Here is a 19904-nt window from a genome sequence, read left to right on the forward strand (position 1 = left end):
ATGATCCTCGATCATTTTAGCGCGCGAAACAGCTCAGACGTCCAGAGACTCGAGTCATTCACAGCCTGGCATGGTACGGTTCCAGCTCCCCGAGGCTTCCGTCGTTTTCGAAAAAATCGTTCTACCTCGGAAGCCTCGAAAGTCGGGACAATACGGTCGAAAAGACTCGCCATGCTTTTGTCCATGAGAAGATGCTTGCACGATGCTGATTGTAATGTTTCTCTGACGATGTAAATCAGTGTCGTGCGAAAGTTCCGTCGAGCTGTCGACGATCGATGGGGAGTCTTGCAAAGATTATGCACTTTTGGAGAGACCAAGGCTAGTATAAAACGAGTACAGTGTTTCTTCCATAGTTATCGCGTGATTCGAAGTTGCGGTAAAATGGGAATAGATTGTTGCAAGCTATCGAGGGGGGTAGAGACGCGACGCTACGGAGGAAATACTGTACTACAAGTGTTCAATGACCTCCCCATCGATTAAACCAAGTAGGCTCAACCAAGTTCGAGTTAGACCCAATTAGGAATTAGTTGGACTCGAATCAGACCTGACTAGTTGCTGTTTGGACCCAACGAGGACCGAGTTAGGCTACAATTAGTTGTAATTATCCGAAGGTGACCAGACTAGGTATTGAATAATATTTGAAAAAAGAAGACACTGCTGATCTTTGTGCAAAATACAAATTATCTGGATCAATTACAAGGAACCATATAAAAATTTCCTTCTTGCATTAGTAATTTTTTATCTTGTTCCTGTCTCTTGCTATTGAGGCAGACAATCTTCATTTCACACAAAGATAGAAAATTGTGAGGAACTTGGGGAAAATTGAGACGTCTGGTCGCCCCGGGTCAACCAGGCTCAACTAGGTTCAGTCTATTGGTTCGGAGTCGGGCCGAGTCGGGCCGAGTCGGGCCACGGCGGGCGAGGGTTTTGACGGTTCCCGTCGGGTGTTGCAGGTACAGCCCGCTGGCAGGCGATCTCCTGGCGAACTCGATGCTACCGGGGAACGCGATGAACGGTTCCGGCTGGTGCATCTTCGTGTACAACCTGGCCCCGGAGACCGAGGAGAACGTGCTGTGGCAGTTGTTCGGTCCGTTCGGCGCCGTCCAATCGGTCAAAGTGATCCGGGACCTGCAGACGAACAAGTGCAAGGGATTCGGTTTCGTGACGATGACCAACTACGACGAGGCGGTGGTGGCGATCCAGAGCCTGAACGGTTACACGCTCGGTAACCGGGTGCTCCAGGTCAGCTTCAAGACGAACAAGAGCAAGGCGGCGTAGGACAAGCAACAACAACAGCAACCCACCACACCAAAACCGAAACAACAACCGGATCAACAACACCAACAACAACACAAACAACAATCAGGAAAAGAGGAGGATCAAGATCAGCACCAGCAGCAGCAACAACAGTCGTCGGGATCGAGCGGAAGCGACGGTACAGTGATCGCGTCGACGAGCACTAACTCGAGCACGAGCACCGTCACGACCGCCGCCGCGACCCACGACGTACCAAAGACGCCGGCGAGCGTCGTGGCGCTCGCCGCAGCCGCCGCCTACGCTTCCAAGAAGAAGATGAACCACCACTATCACCACCAACAACCACCGCTGCACCAGTTCCATCAGACCAACAGCCACCATCATCTGCAGGTCGACAACGTGATCAACAGCCTGGTGAGCCGCTACCGTGCCGAGGTACAGCACGCCGGCAAGACCTACAACAATCTGGTGCACGCGCGGCGCTTCCTCGCCAGCTACGGGATGGTGATGAGGAACCTCGCGACCTCTGCGAATGCCAACGCCAACGCGAACGCGAACGCCAACACTAACGCAAACGCCAACACTAACGCAAACGCCAACACCAACGCCAACACCAACACCTCCTCCGCCCGGAACTGCCCGAAGAACCTGCGCCGGAACAAACTGGATCGCGAGAACGACAACGCCGACCCGCTTCGCTCCGATTGAGAGACACACCGCAGGACGATATCCGCAGGAACCGATCCGCAAAGCTGATCCCACCGGAGGGTCGACGCTTGTCCTCTTCTCGGGCCAGGGACCGAGACACACATGGAGAATTAGAGAGGGAGTGCGTGTATGCGCGACGATTAGCGGTGCGAGTATGAGGATATAGATGCCGAAGCGTGCGCGTGCGTGTGTGCTGAACGATGATCAAGAGAAGAGTGCACAGAGAAGAGGATATGTTGGAGGGAAGAGGTAGGTCGTGGCGCGTGCGTTCAATCGTCCGGGTGACTGTTTCGCTTCGGAGGAACAAAAGGGAGAATTTTCGAATCTTTATTTACGCGCTTCTCCTCGCATCTCTCTCTTTCTCTCTTTCTTCCTCTCTCTCTCTCTCTCTCTCTCTCTCTCTCTCTCTCTTTCTTTCTCTCGAAGACGGTGATGAGAGGTAGCTTTTCTTTTTCCAACGAACGTCCTTCGAAATCGTTCAAGGAGCCGCGTCGCGAGGACAAGGTGGCAAGCTCGCGTGACCACCTCGCGTCTCGCTCTCTATTTTTCTTTCTCTCTCGCTCTCCGCACGTACATATCGACGATTTATGCATATGTAGCCGGGGGGTGAGGGCCACACGGTGCGCACACAGCAATCGAGTGAAATCGATGAAACTGCGCGGGGGAGAGAAAAAAGAAACGCGTCAGGGGCGCACGGGCCGAGATAGGATCTTTGGACGAGCGGCGCACGCGACCGGCTTCCGGTTCTTTGCCTCGCGATCGAACCGGCAGCGGCGAGGGTCGCGCGCGGAGCTTCGAATCCTCGGGAAAAAGTCCCCAGCCGGATTGCTTGCGATCGATCAAGAGAGAAAGAGAGAAGCAGAGAGAACCGGGAGAACCTAACCCGGATCCGACGAGACCCGTCGCGAGCACCGGGTAACCGGGATTTCGAGTCTTCTCCGCCCCTGTGTACCAAAGATTGCAATAAGAAGCAGCCTCCGAATCGATTTCACTCGACGAGAGGAAGACAGAGAGAGGGGAGAGAGACGGTACGAGAGACTCGAACCACCCGTTGCCAGCACCGGGTACTCGGAATTTCGGGTTTGCGCACACTCCCGTTTGATCAGGATCGTTGGAAGAGGCAAGTTACCAGGAAAGTTTTCTTCGTTGGATTTCTCTTGAAAAGAGGAAGACGAAGAAGAGAGCGAGAGGGTTGCGGGTGACCCGATCGACCCGGGATTTCAGGTCCTGGCGCGCCTCTGTTTGAAAATTGTTAAAGACGAAACCGACAACGAAGACGCCTAGCGTTTTCGCGATCGATCGGCCTCGGAGAGAGAGAAGGAGAGAGAGAGAGAGAGAGTGAGGAAGGGAGTAGAGGGACACGCGAGGTACCGTACGGTGCGCGCGCGCGCGCGTGTGTGTGTATGTGTATGTGTAGGTCGGAGGATGAGAGGAATTGAGGAGCGAGTGGGAAGACGAGGGGAGGTATAATCGGGGATGATCGATCTGGTCGAAGGATGCGCGGGATGGAGGGACTGGTCAGGGCTGAAGCTGACTATCCACTGGACAGTTTCATCGTTCGACGATCAAGTCTCGTTCGAATGGCGAAAGCCTGTCCAGTGTGGACGCGGACCAACGAGCAATCCGTCGAGACGGTTTCGGAGAGCGCAAGCTTGCCGAGTTAGGGGAGGATTCATGCTCGAGGGAAATCGAACATGGCGGGTTGCTCTCTCGCGCGGACACGCGACATAACGAAACCAAAGGTGAGACGGGTCAACCGATTTCTCGGTCCCCGATGTGACGTTAACGTACTTAAGTCTTAAACTTCGACGTAGACGAATTAAGATGGCCGTCGGCCGACGCCGACGTGCACCGGAGAGACGAAGTAATATATATTTCAATATATATATATTGAAATTAATATATATATATATATATATAGATATATACATATTGTACGCTATTTAAGGTGACTAACTTTAGGGGCTAACGTGCATAACGGAGGGGTTGATCTCGTGGCCCGTCGACGACGACGACGAGCCGAAAACCGGGACCCTGAGGGATTACGTCGGTTCTGCTAGTCAAGGCTCTCGTGCGCGCGCATTTCTCAGAAAAAAAAAAACAAATATAGAAATGAAGAAAATACGTGGACAGGAAGAACGGTGTCGTCGCAGTATTCGCACCTGCAATCACACAGCTCCCCTCTTTCTACACTTGATCATTTATTATTTCCTCCGATGTTTCTTTATTTTTGTTTTTCTTTTCGTTCTCCGTTCCCGCGCGACGAACGATCACACCGGAGTTTTCAACGACCATCCGCGAGAGCTATCGCGAAATTCGGGGTGTCGCGAGATCGAAGAAATCGTGGAAAATCGGAAGAGATCGCCGATGTTCGCGGGGAACGCGCCGGAGAACACGCTCGCATACTCGCGCGCGGGGAACGCGAAACTCTGCGAATCGTTTGGCGCGGGGAGTAATGTGGTAACGCTTCCGGGAGAGTTTTCGCTTAGGTTCTTCGGGCCTCTCTGGTTCCGTGCGACGGTGTGCAAGCTTATTTTTATTTTTATTTTTATTTTGTTATTTTTTTCTTTTTTCTTTAACGCGAAGCGAGCCAACGTACGAAAGCGACACGCGTTCGACGACAGAGGATGCGCGCTCGTCGACGAACGCTCGAGACGATGCACCACGGGGTTATGTGATAGCGACGAGGAGCGGGGGACGATCTATCGGATCGCGCTCCCGTCGATCGTCCAGACACGCGTCTAGTCTACGTGCAAAGAAAAACGAACGAACAGCCAACGGGAAGAGAATCTCTCGCCGCGTATACCGCAGATTCATTTTAGGGTAGTGAGGCTCGGATTCGACGAAAGAGGCCGCGGTTTCGGTGGTACGTAAGGTAAGCGAGTCGGCTCGCTAGCGTCGCCCCGCCCACCTGCGCGACGATACGGAGGAAGGCGGAAAACCGTAGATTTTCGAATCTAGAAGTTTCTCCTCGGGACATCTTGATCTCGGAGAATAAATTCCGCCGCTTTCTCCGCATCGCCTTCGGACGCGAAGCAGACGAAAATTTGTCTTTTTACAAACTTTGTTCCACGATCAATGAATTCTTTTGCACTTGACACTTTTTGAACGAATTTTGAGAGCACGACACTCGGCATCGATCATTGACACGTCGCCTGCGGGGGCGAGCTGAAGTGAAAAATACGTCCGCCATCTTGGGGGCGGTTAGGGAGGCGCGAGCCGACTCGGATTGTAAGTACTTAATCGTGAGTAAAGCAGAGGCAGATGCGACGATTTTCTTAGGTTCTTAGATTTAGTGTTTACGTGAGAGATGAAAAGCAAGCGTAGCGTGTATATGTTGTCCTATTTATGTGTACCTTTTTGTGTCTAGTCCGGGGACGGGGGGATGGGGGCGGGGGATGGAGAAGTTTGCGGGGATGCCTTTGAACGGCGTCTCGCGTCTCGACCAACCCCCCGCAGAACGTAATTTTCAAGCAGCAGGATATGCTACCCGCTAAGATTTTATTTTATTTTATTTATTCGAAGCCCGCGAGCGTCACGGTCGCGTTTCCGGTCCGCTTTGCGCGAACGGGCAACCGTTTGGGTAGAGGGGACGGAATAAGCGAGCCCGGACGTCGGGTCGATGAGGATCTCGATGATTAGTGCAAATTATATATATATTAAAATATATATATGAAAACACCGTGCGACGGTTTGGCGCGTCAGGCGACCACGTCGCGTCGTCTCCGCGAGCATCGACCAACAAGAACAACCAATGGAAACCAATCCCCTTTCCGTCGCTTCACCTCCTTACCGTCACTCGTCATCTCATCGAGCCGCTAACGAGGTACAAAATCTATTTTCAATCGAGTTTCATCGCGTTCTATTCGAAGAGAACAGTTAAAATTTCAGTCAGTTGCCGGAGAATTCAAAAACTTGAATTTTACCACCTGAATTCGAGTTTTTCATTAACTTATTTAACAAGTTTATTTTACAAGTTTAACTAATACGAGTGAGCAGTGAAATGGTGGGGGATAGGAACGAGGGAATACTGTTGTATAGTGGAGCTCGCTGAGAACGGCCCAGATTGCCATAGTGGGCGGGGCCGTTGAAGATGAGGGGAGTGGGGACGGTTTCTATTGGAGGACGAGGTCGACGAGCGAGTGGAAGGGGCTTGGATAGGCGGAGCGATGCTCGTGGGGCGGGGGGTGAAACGTGTGTAAGACAATTGCAACCCCCGAGTATTAGGGTAGAATTCTTACAGCACGTCTAGTTTACATTCACTATTATAAATGATTAATCCTTCTCATAGTTATTATCACGTATATTACAATTATTATTATTATTATTATTCTGGTTATTATTATTATTATTATTACCATCGCCATCGCCATTATTATTATTATTATCATTATTATTATTATTATTATTATTATTACGATTATTATCATTGCTATTAATTACGATCGTATATATTTTTGTGTCTCTCGTCCAAGTAGCTACGTGTAACCTTAAAACACCTATACTGCTACTTACTTTCGTACCACTACGTCGACGAACCGTACAAAAAAGGCAAACCAAAAAAAAAAGAGAAAACGAAAACTAGAAGGAATGATTAAGAAAAAAGTAACCGAGGAAATGGTCTTCGAACGTTTATCACGATTCGATTCACTTTTTTTTAACCATCCGCCATTTTCTTACCACCCGCTATAACTTTACTTACTATAACTACCACCACCACTACTGCTACTACTTACTACTTACTACTTACTTATTACTACTTACTACTACTGCTACCGATTATTTATTTATTTATTTAATTATTATATAACATAACAGAAATTATGTTTTATTTAAGGATTAAACTGATTTGTGTTTGGTTCAAGATACGTCGTTCGTTTTATTTCGATTAATTGTTTCTGTTGCCACCGCCACCACCACCACCACCACCACCATCACCACCACCACTACGAACCACCCCCGTTTCCGAGACCATTGTCCACGACCCACGACCACACCCCATGGCGCATCATCTCCCATAGCCTGACTCGATTTATCCTCGACGTTGTTCCTCGTTACTCGGACCAACGATGCACCCTACACGGGGGCAGTAGCCATCTTCATCATCGATCATGGGCGACCCCGTGGATTTCATCCTCAAAACGGAAACATTGCAACGAATAATGCAAAAAACCTGTTGGTCGCACACGATCGAACAACAAAAATAAAAGGTCCGTAAGAATAAGGAAGAAAGGTCCATCGATCGTGTGAAGGAACGAGAATGTAAGATCGATCGTCGCCCACGATCGAAGAGAAGAAACGAAGACTGATTACCGAGGACACTAGGCGACGTGAACCGATTGTTAAATTGCAAAACGAAGACCTAAACACCGTCAAACAAAAGTTTCTATCGTCGCGCTCGATCAAAGAATCAGAGCGGAGGAGATTAGGTTTCATCAGGTTGTGTCGCCCATCGATCGAAAACCGATAGATCTCGGAGAGCTTGGGTACCGATCGAACGAGGAACGTAGTCCCTCGGTGAACCGCGAGAAGAGGACTCGAGAGGGGAAGAGTGTTCGAATGCGATCATGTACATTGTCCGAGGTGCACGGTATCGATCCAGGACCCAAGAAATTCGGGACTCGAGTTCCCCTTTCGAGTTTCGAGGCCTCTCAGCCCTAAAGCTGCTCAATGTCGCGCACAATATACTAAGGGTGACTTGAGGGGGAGACGCACAACGCGTGCTGGTTCGAGGGGAGGATTCCTTAAGCCGCTTGTCCGCTTGCGAACGCCATGCGAACTCCGCTACCACCAAAAACGACATTAGACCCGAGGCTGTCTCTCCGCTACCGTAAATATTGTTAACAATTTGGCTGACCATCCGAGGAACCTCCTCTGAGAAAACGCGACAATTCCAAAAGTTTCATATTTCAATTTAATATTTCTGTGGTCCTACAAAAATTCCCAAATATAAAATTGTTTCAAGCTTATCTAATTTCCTAAAAATCAATCATTTCCAGCAATCAATGCGAAAGTAATCGATGGGCAACCATGCGGGTTGAAGCCTAACGATCGACAAGCAAGTGGACACGCTGCTTAATCCAGCGCGCCCTGACCCGTTCTCTCCGCGCTCGGAGAGTGCGTCGATTGCTCGAGGAGAGAGAAAAAGAGAGCCGGCTAGGCGAGAGAACATATGTCTGTGTGAACGGAAGGGACGAGAGAAGGAGAGAAAGCGATGGAGGACACGCTAATCTACTTAATTATAAAGCTATATTACCGTACGGCTATTACGTTTAGATATACCGTTGTGCGTATTATATTTATGTCCGTGTAATCGTTGTTAGTTGTATCGCTACGATCACGATCATGGCGACGAGGACACCCCGCGTTCGTCGTCGACCACTCTGGGAGAAGGGGAACACCGGATCAAACGTACACGTGTACGTTCTCTTACGTATACATACATACATACATACACACACGCACACACAACATACATTCTCCCGCGTTTCAACAAACAAACTGTGTTCTCCCAGAACGTTAGAGAACTCTGTATAGTTTCACGCAACGACTAATTACTCGAGGCATCGTCAAATCATTTCTGACGTCGACACGCCTCCGACGGCGCCGCGTTCTCGAGATCTCGAGACGATCCGTCGATCGGATCGAGGACGTCGCGTCGTCGGGATGCGCGTCGATCGTCGCGTGGATCGTCCGGGGCGAGTCGATTCGATTGGTCGCCGGCGTCGAACCTCGTCGCACAGCAGCGCACAAAATACTTTTTAAGGTTGTGGCCGGCGTCGGGACGGCGTCGAGTCGCTCTCGCCGTCGACGATCCACGCCGGGAGACGTCGCGACGTTCAATCGCAACGCACAATCGCAACGGCAGCCGCGAACCGTGGCGGCCATCATTCGCGACATCATAAGCATTGATCGGTCGGGTTCTCCCCGCGAATCCTCGTTCTCGATCACCGGACGGACAGTCGACGATCCGCCATTTTGTTTCGTCCCGTCTTCTGCCCAGAGGATCCCGCCCCGGATCCCGTAGATCCGGGGAGTAGCGATCAACGCGATTCTTTGTTGTCTGCGAGGACGAAACGCGCAAACCGGAAGAGAACGGAACACAAATGTCTGTGTGTTCCGATCGTCGAGGAACTACGTTGTTTTATCCGTGGACAGTCGAGACGAAGATCCCGGTCGATCGTCAACGTTGTCGTGTCTAGGAGAGAGATCGGTGATCGTTCGTTTCGACGGTAGATCCACGACGCACATGATTCCAGGTCGACTGGAAGGGATTTTTCAGCCCCCCGTCGAGGGGGATGAAACAGATCCGACCAGGAAAGGGTAAAAAATATCCTCTTCCAATTTGTATCTACCGATCCGACTTACACAGACTGAGTCTTTAGGCAATGCATTTAGATCGTGGCTGCGATCGATACTCTTTTTCCTGAACTTCCAGGGAACATCGGCGAGATCACCGGTTAATTTTTAATTGGGGCTGCTCGCGGCAGGTTTCTCGAAACCGTGCGGACCTTGCACGGTCCGGTCGACAAGACTGCGGATTATTCTTGTTCGATTGTTAACGCCTCGATGTCTCGATAATCAGTCGAAATTGTCGTGAATAGTTTTCGACCCTCGTTTGAATCAATGTGACCCAGTAGCGAGTCCCTGTCCTTAATTCTATCGAACCGAGCGTCGAGTTCGATTCCACCGAATTCGTAAAACTTGAATTTGAATAACAATCGGCCATCCTGCAGAGTTGCTCGTCAGGATTTCGCGCGAAGATCCGCAGTCTGTCGGCATTTAGGCGAACAAATCGGATCGGGTTTCCGGTGTGCGAAAACAAAAGGGTTGCTCGTTTGTAATTTATATCGCGAGCGAGAGCAGTCACAGCGAAGGGGGGCGGAAATCGCGGTGGTTGATTTTTCTTCGGTTCTCCTATTGTTTGGCAGTGTCGGGTCAACCGGACGGTTGGCGCGGTCACTATGAATATCCTCGTCGTGGGTGTTTTTCTTGGACGGGACACGCCGCCCTTTGAGAGCGAAGGGTGCACCGTTTCCGAGATCGTTTGAAGACGGTGGATTCGATCCTCCAGCGAGCACAATACCAAAGAGAAACGAGAGTACGAGAGACGAAGTGTCTGCGTGTGTATGTGAAAGGGAGAATGAGAGAGAGAGAGAGAGAGAGAGAGAGAGAGTGTGTGAGAGAACGATTGTGAATTAGAAAAGGGGTGAGAAAGAAAGAGAGAGAGAGTGGCGAGGCGCGACATCCGACAAGGGTGGAATTATTTTTACGCGATCGAGCAAGGGGCGAGAAAGATCGTTGGAGACGTTGTGTCGGCCGGCGAAAGCGGCTCTAGCTCTCACTGTAGGCCTAACTGACAAACCACAGAGAGAAAGAGAGAGCGCGACAGACAGTGAGATCGAGCCGACAGAAGAGAAAGACGAGAGATAAGTACTTATTACTTAGCTAAGCTAACTAGATAAACGGGGGCGGACAAAAGAACGAGAGACGTCGAGTGTTCAAAGACTAACAAACAAAAAAAAAAGTGAATAAATAAAAGGGAACGAGAGAGAGACTGATCGTGTGCGAGGAGAGGAGAGAATGGGGACGAGTGAAAGAGAGCGAGAGAGTGCGAGAGCGGCGAGAAACTAGGAAATAAGTAAAGAAGCTCCCAAAACAAACATAAGAAAGAAAATTTACCAAAAAAAAAAAAGAAATGGTGGGAGGAGACAGAGAGCGAGCGAGAGTGGTGGTTGCAGAGGGAGGAGCGACGCGAAAGAAGGGTGGGCACTGGGGAGAGGGGGTGGGAATGGGGTGGGTGGGCGAAGAGAGAGAAGAAAGACAGTAAAAAAGGTTAAAGCAAGAGAAGAAAGAAAAGGAGGAGGAGGAGGAGGAGGAGGAGGAGGGCACAGAGACTGGACGGAGGGGAAGAAAGAGATAATCTATAATCTTCTGTACATGTTTTGATTATTCTAATTATTAATTATCGTAACTTATTATAATAACTATTAATTAATTAAATTAATTGATATCTATGGAACTGTATTTAAACGACAAAAAAACGTGGTAGCTAGTTTGTCAATGGGTGTATAAATATTTAATTACGATAACTCTATAGTGATACTAAAAGAAACAACAACAAACAAGCAAACAAACAACAAACAACAACAACCATCACCACCACCACCACCACCACCACAGAAACAAACAGCAAAACAGTTCAACAACAATGAAATGTGCGTGAACGAGAGGAACACGATGGATATTTTCGAGAAAAAGATTAGCGAAAGGGAATAAAAGAGAGAGAGAAAGTGAAAAAGAGAGAATGAGAAATTAATGTAAAATCGTATTAGATCGAGGAATGTGAGAAAGTGTATGTCTGTATACGCGACACCGACACGAGACCACGAACTCAACCACACGAACACACTCGCACACACATGCCACACAGGTATCGAGACGACGTACTTGTAATTATATCACTCAGATAACGAGGAAGGGACAAGCAAGCGGTGACAACAAAGTAGAGAGAAACAGAGAGAGAGAGAGAGAGAGAGAGAGAGAGAGAGAGAAAGAGAGAAAGAAGGAAAGAAAAAAAAAATAGTTGAGAACCGAGCGCGGATATTGAAGCGATCCAGAGCGATCGAAATATTTTTCAATGGTTACGGATGGGGGGAAGAGAACGAGGGAGAGGGGTTGATCGAGGAATTCACGGTGCTTCGTGGGGGGAGGGGGTGGGCTTCATCCGTTTCGTTTCCCATTTCGTCGTTTCTTCGAGGAACAGAGGACGACAACTCGTTCCCCGACACCTAGACACTCTTTTCCTTTCGGCTGGTAGGCGTGGTACTTACGACCGTGGGGCCCCGGTGGCCCCGGTGGCCACAGTTGGCCCCGAGCCGGAGCGCTTTCGCACGATCGAAACTCGCGTGGGGGACCGTCGAGTCTCGTTGATCCCACGCACCTTTAAATAATTTATATTTTGCCGGGAACGCTTGGTTAACTTGTTGTGGGGGTGGGTGGGGACGGGCGGTGGGGGAAGAAGGATCACTCAAAGCGATATTTTCAGCGAGTCGACGCGATCCAGAAACGGAAAGACTGCCGGTAAATCAATTGCTCACACCGAAACGCGATATATAAATTATTTAAACAAATAAAAGCGAACGAGAGTGGGGGATGAACAGGGGATAGGGCAAACAGAGAGAGAGAGAGAGAGATAGAGAAAGAGAATACTCGATGTAGATCCCGAGATCGAGCCCCTCTCGATCCTCCGATCATTTGCCATTTTGGGATGTGGCCAGTAAAGCGAGCTTTTTCGAGGATTCAACGGGTCGGATGGTCGGGATCGATCGTTTCTCGGTCGATCGTACGTATTCCCGCGTCGATCACGAAGCGGGGTGCTGCGACGCTGGCCGCGGATGATTATGCGAAATTCTGTTTCTCCCACGGGCCGTGTTTCTAGAACTCTCGTCGCGCCTTCGTCGGCGCGTTTTATCGGTAGAATCGGTTCCCGGATCTAGACGCATAAAGATCCGCGGCTCTGCGATTAGGATGATCGGCGCGGTGCCAGAAAGCTCTCGGCGAGAGTCGCTCGCCGAATCTCGATGATCTCTTATATCGAAGACACATTCCATCCGGGTGCGGGGGCTCTCGGCCGGAAACAACACTTCCGGTTCTCGTCCATGACAACGTTCGACTTTTCCAATCGATTTTGACTACCGATTTTCGTGAAACCATCGAAACTTGATATTAATGACTTGATAAATGATAACTTGAATCGGATAGTCGAGGGTGAGGGCAAGTTTCGGAGCCAAAGGGCTGTTTCTGACCCGTTGACAGGTCGATCCGACTGGTCCCAGGTTCTACGTTCCACTTTTGTCGGAAATTCTCGAAGAAATCTTCGATCACGTACACAAACGAAACGCGTCACCGTGACCAGTAGGTGTTTCTGTAGCCGCGGCGTTCAAACTGGTCTATTTTCGAAACGATTCGTGGCCAGAAAAGTTTCTCGCAAAGTGGACGAGGACCGACGAGAACAATTGCACATTCCAGGTTGCCGCGCCGAGGCCCTCGAGGTACAAAATCCGCGATAAATCTATATATATTACATATTAGACTTGTTACGCGACCGATCGATCTCGAGTAGACCGCGTTTCCCGCGGGTCGTCGCCAAAAAGACATTTTATCCTTTTTCTATTGAAAGGACCGAGGGATTTCTACGGGGGAATCGAATGAAAGTTTCTTCATCGACAGTATTAAGATATTAAGGGGACACTTGTTTTTTACCGCCGGTTGGAGGAAGGAGGGACGTTGCTCGGGACGACGCCCGACGCCGCGACGTCGCGACGGTCGGATCGTTTCGCGAAAACGATCACTCGCGCCGTAAAACACCGGATTCTGCGCGTAACGTAATCGAATCGCGACAAATTCGATTACTACGACGGTCGGCGACCCGCCCAGTTCGCGGTTGCCGTTCGTCGTTCTAATCGAATCAACGATCGCCAGGCTGTGAGGATCTTTAAGCAGATTTTCATCAATTCCATCGACACCAGTGTACAGAAGAAAGAGTGTTCCCTTCATCGATTTCGAAAAAACAAGCAAAATAAAAATTTCTTGTATCTCGGTAAATGCCATGAACGCGCGCCGCTTAACGATCCGCAGTCTAACCAGTGTGTGTGCGCGCGATTCGATTGCGTTTCCCGCCGACGTCCGTCAACCATGATCTCACTTCGACTAGACACACTTTTTCTACCCGGGCCGAGCGAGGATTTTCCTCGATCGTCGCGCGCAACGACGATCTACGGGCGTCGGCGTCGGGCCATCACCGGGAACGATCGAGCGATCGAGCGTAGGAGATCCCCGAACGAGGAACAACGGATCTGTACGCTCCTAGTTGTCGCGGTGATTCCGTAATTACTATTATAATACCAGCGATTTTACCATTACGATATTATAGACGTTGTACGATATGTATAAGTGTTCACGAAAGCGAACGGTCAAACGAGAGAAACAAAACGAACGGTAAAACGAGAAACAAAACGAAAGGGGAAATAGAAATGTCTGATAAGGAGGAGGAGGAGGAGGGGATCGATTATTATCAGCCAGGATGAAACACAGTGCAATATATACGCTTTTCGTTGTTCCCGGACCGATTATTCTCCGAGCGTGCGGAGGACATCCATCGAGCGGACAAACGAGAGAGGGGAGGGGCGGGGAAAAGGAGAGAAACCCAGAGGAGTGGGGGAAAACTGGTGGATAGTCGCGCGGATCCTCTTTCTGTCGACCAGTCAACGTCCACGACGACAAAAACAGTCTCTAAAGTCGATTCGAAGATTACGTAAACTCGTTCCTAGGAATCCAATCTGCCTACGAACAATGCAAACGATCGATCGAAGCGAAGACCTGCGCTATAATCGCATCAAATCCGCGCGGACATCGCCGAGTTCTGAAAAACACCATTCTCGTGCATTCGAAACGCATCCGTTGTGTCTCTTCGCTTCCTTGATTGGTCGACAGGAGGTTCGAGGAAACGAGTCGAAAGGACCAAAAAAAAAAAAAACAAATAAAAGAAAACGTGCGCGCTCGTCCGCGGATCGATTTCTAATGGGATCACGATCACGAACAAAAATCACGCGAAATAATCTGTCCGACTGTTACGAATTCTCTTTAGAAACGTTTTACAGCTTTAATGGGAAACCACCGTAGACGTAAGCGAACACGGAGGGCACTAATTAAAACGAACAAAAAATAAAATAAAATAACTAAAATAAAACGGAAAAATCAAGAAACTTACACACGCGCGAGATTAAACGATAATAAGAGTGAGATAAAACGGGGCGGAAAAACGGAAGAAAAAATAGTTAAGGCGACGGGGGCTGGTGGGAAGGAGGGGGGAGCAACAGAAGGGAGCGGAACGAGAGAGAGTGAGAGAGAGAGAGAGAGAGAGAGAGAGAGAGAGAGAGAGAGAGAGTGAGAGACATATTGAATTTATATGAATGAGTATCGATTCGTTACGATTATAATTCACGAAAGACACGAAAACACATCCACAAATTCCGTGAGAAACAGACAGGAAGAACGTTGTCCTTTTTTCGGATCGTCGTCCTGACGGACGTAAAGATGATGCTACCGAATGATTTTGTAACTTAAGGAAATATAGATCAGTTGCTCTTAAATCTGACTGGAGACGTGACTCTTCTTTCACCCGCTGAATCGACGACGACGCGCACCGATCGATCGATCGATCGCCGATCGGTCGAGTCGAGGATCGTATCCCGGTCACCGAATCGACGCCGCTGTTCAATAGGGATCGGTCCTCTCATCAATTTCTTTTTTTCCCGCATTTTTCTTTTTTTTTTTTCTTCTCTCTCGCCGAGTCGGTCCGCGCGCTTCTTTGTTTCCGCGTCGTTCGCGCTCGCGCACGCGCACGATATCGTCATATGTGAATTGACAATGTGATACGCGTATAATTATATCGATAGACCCGGCGAACCTGTCGGAAGAAGCTATTTGGAATCAATTCTCTCGGCGGACGCCGGCGGCCGGTCGGTTCTTCGCGCCGCGGCAGACCGATCCATCGATCTTCGATCGCCGATCGACGGAACGAGACACGGGGATCCGAGCGAGACCACTCGGAAAGACCTCTGCTACTCTGATTCGGCATTCTTCGAACATATCATCGAACAACCCCTTTCCTCAAGGTACAGTTAAACATATTACGTAACATTGAAACACACGGAGGCTATTGTTCTCCGAGCAAATTTGTTCACCGAGAAAAGCAGCGTATGGAATTGGTACTCTTTACTCGCTTTCCGACCCGGTAACAGCTAAACTATTCATTTCCTCGCCAAAAAACTTTCATTTTCAACTCCGGAGAGAATGAACATCGGAGAAATCGGTGGAGCGTAAATGTCGGTTGCTTAACTTTCTGAACGATGCAAGCGGACACGAGTAAAATTGCATCGCCGACGCGTGCATCGATCTATGCTGGTCTTCCGTGCGCTCTCGATCTCCACGAGTCGAGAACAATGCCATAGACGGGGTCGAGCTCGAATGAGAATCGGCCGGCGGCGTCACCCGCTTAATTAGACTTCGGACGGAAACGAATTGCGAATATCGGTGCGTTTTAGCGCCGCTGGCGGGAGTCGGGTGAGATAGAAGGATCGACGATCCAAGGGACGATCGATCGACGATCGCGCTTGCACGAGGCAACGGCGAAACATCGACCGAGATAACGACGGAACTGGAAAACGATGGGAGAAAAAACGGGGGAAGAAGAATGAAAGAAGAACAATTGTCCGACCGGAAGGGCGGGCCCGCGCGCGCGCATCCCTCCGGTGGGCGGAGCGAGATTGGAGCGCGGCAGTTGGTGCAGAACGATTCGGAAATTCCTCGCAAATTGTTGATCGAACCGAGGCGGAGCGAGATTAGGCTAACAACGTGGGAGACCCGCGAACCGAGAGTAAAGTCTGATGAATAGGATGTTACGGAGGACGAAGAGGGAACGAGACGAAGGGGGTGGTAGGGGGTGGAGCTGGGAGAGCGCGGAGATAACGTTCGGATAGGCGGAGGGGTGAAACGAGATAAAATAAAACGCGGATTATAATAGAGTAATGTATTTTATGAAGGGTTTTAATACGGTATTGATAGCGATATTTAACTGTAACTGATAAATAAAGGCGCTATTTAAATGTGAGAGATAAACGAGAGAGAAAGAGAATGAGAGAGTGAAAGAGCGAGAGAAAGAGCGTGAGCAAGAGAGAGAGAGAGAGAGTGAGCGAGAGAGAGAGAGAGAGAGAGAGAGAGAAAAGTGAGACGGTGTGGAGGAACGATCAGATCACCGAATACTGTCATAACGGTAATGGTAAACTAATTACGTTACTATAAGGATAAAAAAAATGGTTTACGCTAGGCGATAGACGTGCGACCGACGTCGAGACAGGAAAGCGAATGGACGGACGGGAATAGGAGTTTATTAAAAAAAAAAAAAGACGATGTAGAGAACCGGTGTAAAAAGAGACTAAGTGAAATGGCGAAGCAGGGAAACGTTCAAGGGGAGGGGCGAAGACGAACGTGGGCGTGGTTTCTTTCGGTTTTCGGGGCTGGACAACGGGAGTGGGCGGGGTGGTACGGTCCATCGATCCAACCACGGAAAACCGGCGAGACCGCGTCTACGTTTTCGAGTTCGCGTGCATCCGACAATTTTTCTGTGAAAACTTGTCGATCGATCGATCGATCGGAAAACGTATGATCCTGAAACCAGTGAGCAGGGGGGTGGGGGGAGGGGATTCTCGGCCGAGTGTCTGATGCTTCCATTGATCGGGGAAACGATTCCACGGATGCCCGTCGAATTGATCGATGTAATCTTTCTATGTGTATAAGTAAACGTATCGATCGGACGTGTCCGGCAAACGAAGGACTGCACAAATCTCTAAGTGATAATAAACGCGACGTGTGTTGCACGCGCGCACGCAATATCGGCCATGGACCGTTCAGGGGAGACCGTTCAGAGAGAAACGAGAGAGAGGATCGTGATACGGTACGGATTATCGTGGAACAGGACGTTACGATTAAAGAGGAGGGGTGTAGGGGGCTATTTGTTACGTAAACGGACAAAGTTTAGGGTGGCGAGGAGGAGGAGCGGAGAAGGGGGGAGAAGAATCGTGGGCGTACAAAGTAAGACTGACCGCGGAGGGAAGGTTAGGATCGAATCGGGTCGTCGGCAATTCGCCGTTTCGGTCCCTTTGGAAGGACAACTTCCCGACTGGGAGGTCTGCGGGTAGCAACCAGTAGATTTGCATAATCGCTGGGGTCGTAGTACACGGATCAGGTTAACGTCGTCGGTCTCGGTGACTCCTCGGAGTCACGAGGGCCCTTTAGTGGAACCCTTTTGATCGATCCCTTTCTTTTGAAGGGACGCTTTCTTTTGCTATCGGAACATTGCTCCACGTCCGACTACACTCGGACCGTACTACTACGCCGTTTCCTCCGTAACGTAGCGAGAGGAGGCGTTCCCAGGAGCAGTGGCCGGTTGACTCCGCCCAGATGGGCGGTCGGTCGCGCCGGGAGAAGTATCGGGACGCGATCGAACGGCTCGCGATGCAGTCATCGATGAATTTTTGGGACAGGAGTTCTTCGGAGGGGGCCAGACGCGTTCAACCGTGGCCCCGTGACCCCGCGAGCTCCGATTCGAGGCGAATGTTCCAGCGAAGGTCGTTGACCGAGACACGCCTCCGGGGGCTGTTCGGTTGATCGTTTCTGGCCTCGTCCGACCACGCGCGGACTCGTACCACTGTCGACCGTGCACAGGCCTAAGGTTCGCGCATCGACCGAGCATTCGAAGCGACCGAGCTACTTCCTGCTCCGGTTCGTTTCCGGTTGGCCAGTGACCGCCGGGACACGGAGCTCTCGAGGGGTGAGAAAACACGGGGTGCGAACGCCGGAAGGGTTTCTTTTCGAGGGGACGTTTCTTTTTATCCGATGTTCGACATTCGGCGCGGGAACTTCGATCGCCGCGAAACGGATACCCGTGCGATCGCCGTTATCGTCGATCGGATCGACGCTTCGACGGGTCCGTCGATCGGGCGAACGATCGAAATGGTCGCGACACAGTAGATTACTTAACCTCTTAAAGAGTAGAACACGAATTGTCTAGCGCTCTCTCGAACGGACTTCGAACCGACATTTCTTTCTCTAGCGTTTCGCGGGTATACTTTGTTCGAGTGGCCGCCGCCCCGGTCCCTCCTCCGAAGGGCAAGGGGAAGGGCGGTGCCTGGGATTTTATCGTTTTGACTTGGTTAAGGTGGGCAAAAAACAACCGCTGGTGAAAAACTCTTAATCTATGTATGTGTATCTGTATTTAATTATCGTCATTTAAACGCATATTTACCGTGTATAATTATCGCATGAATTACGGATTACTTACTCGTATTGTTTAACGCAGGCTACAGTATACGGGGGGGGGGAGAGATATCCATTCAAGTATTACGTGGAGGTTAGATATATCTATGCTATACATTATTATATTGCATTATATATTATTGTATTATTATATTACATTGCATTTATATTACATTACATTATATTGTATTGCATTATAATTACATTTATCGGTACATGTGTATGTATAATTCTCACGTGAAACGGTTTTTCGAGCATCTCGCGTCACGATACGACGCGACGCGACGCGACGCGGCTACACACATAAAATATACTCTGGGCGTGCTTTTTAAGAGGTTAATCGGCACTTTACCGATTTCAAATATGTAGTTCTGAGCAAGAAGCTTCCTCTACATACGCACACGTACACACGACCATACCTACTTACATGCATACACGAGGAGAGAGAGAGAGAGAGAGAGAGAGAGAGAGAGAGAACGAAAGAGAGAGAAAGATCAGACACACACATATATACGGCACGTACATTTCCACGTCTTCTAGTCTCGAGTTGAACCTCGAATTGCTCTAAATCGGCGTTCGATTTACCATTGGAACAATACACGACGCAAAGGGACCCAGGAAATTTTAAATCGGGATCATCGGGATAATATCGTCCTATATTTTGCTTAAACTTCGCGCGACCGGCTGTTTGAGAAAAAAGAAAAAATATTTTCGAACGTCACGCGCGCCGTTTCGCCGAAGAACGAGACAGTTTGCCAACGGTTTCGGCTCGCACGGTTTGTAAAATGGCGCGAAATGGACCAAAAACGCAACGATGGGGAGGACCATCGCGGAAATTCGAGGTCGGCTCGAGAAACCAGCCGGACGGATCGTCACGATAAACGATGAAACACACATACACGTACACACAGAGAGACACAGGATTCCCTCGTTGTTGATCACAGATATTACGTGTGTTCGCGAGAGGGGACGGGTGGTATGTAGCAATTCTTTTCTCGTGGAAACAACGATGGGGTGTTGACACGGTCCTTGTTCATTCCGTCGAGGCATTCCTCGTCGCT

General features: G+C 49.6%; 1 protein-coding gene across 5 annotated transcripts in view; it reads left to right on the forward strand.

Annotated features, from left to right (window-relative positions):
- Positions 1 to 1280, forward strand: part of LOC143362576 (ELAV-like protein 1) — a 58531-nt gene extending 57251 nt beyond the window's left edge. For all 5 annotated transcript variants that reach the window (XM_076802866.1, XM_076802865.1, XM_076802863.1 and 2 more), the window contains one exon: positions 954 to 1280. In XM_076802866.1, the coding sequence (XP_076658981.1) occupies positions 954 to 1278 (325 nt within the window). In that variant the 3' untranslated portion in view covers positions 1279 to 1280. The remainder of the gene's footprint in view (positions 1 to 953) is intronic.
- The last annotated feature ends 18624 nt before the right edge of the window (positions 1281 to 19904 follow it).

Source organism: Halictus rubicundus, chromosome 17, assembly GCF_050948215.1.
Source record: "Halictus rubicundus isolate RS-2024b chromosome 17, iyHalRubi1_principal, whole genome shotgun sequence".
Taxonomy (NCBI): domain Eukaryota; kingdom Metazoa; phylum Arthropoda; class Insecta; order Hymenoptera; family Halictidae; genus Halictus; species Halictus rubicundus.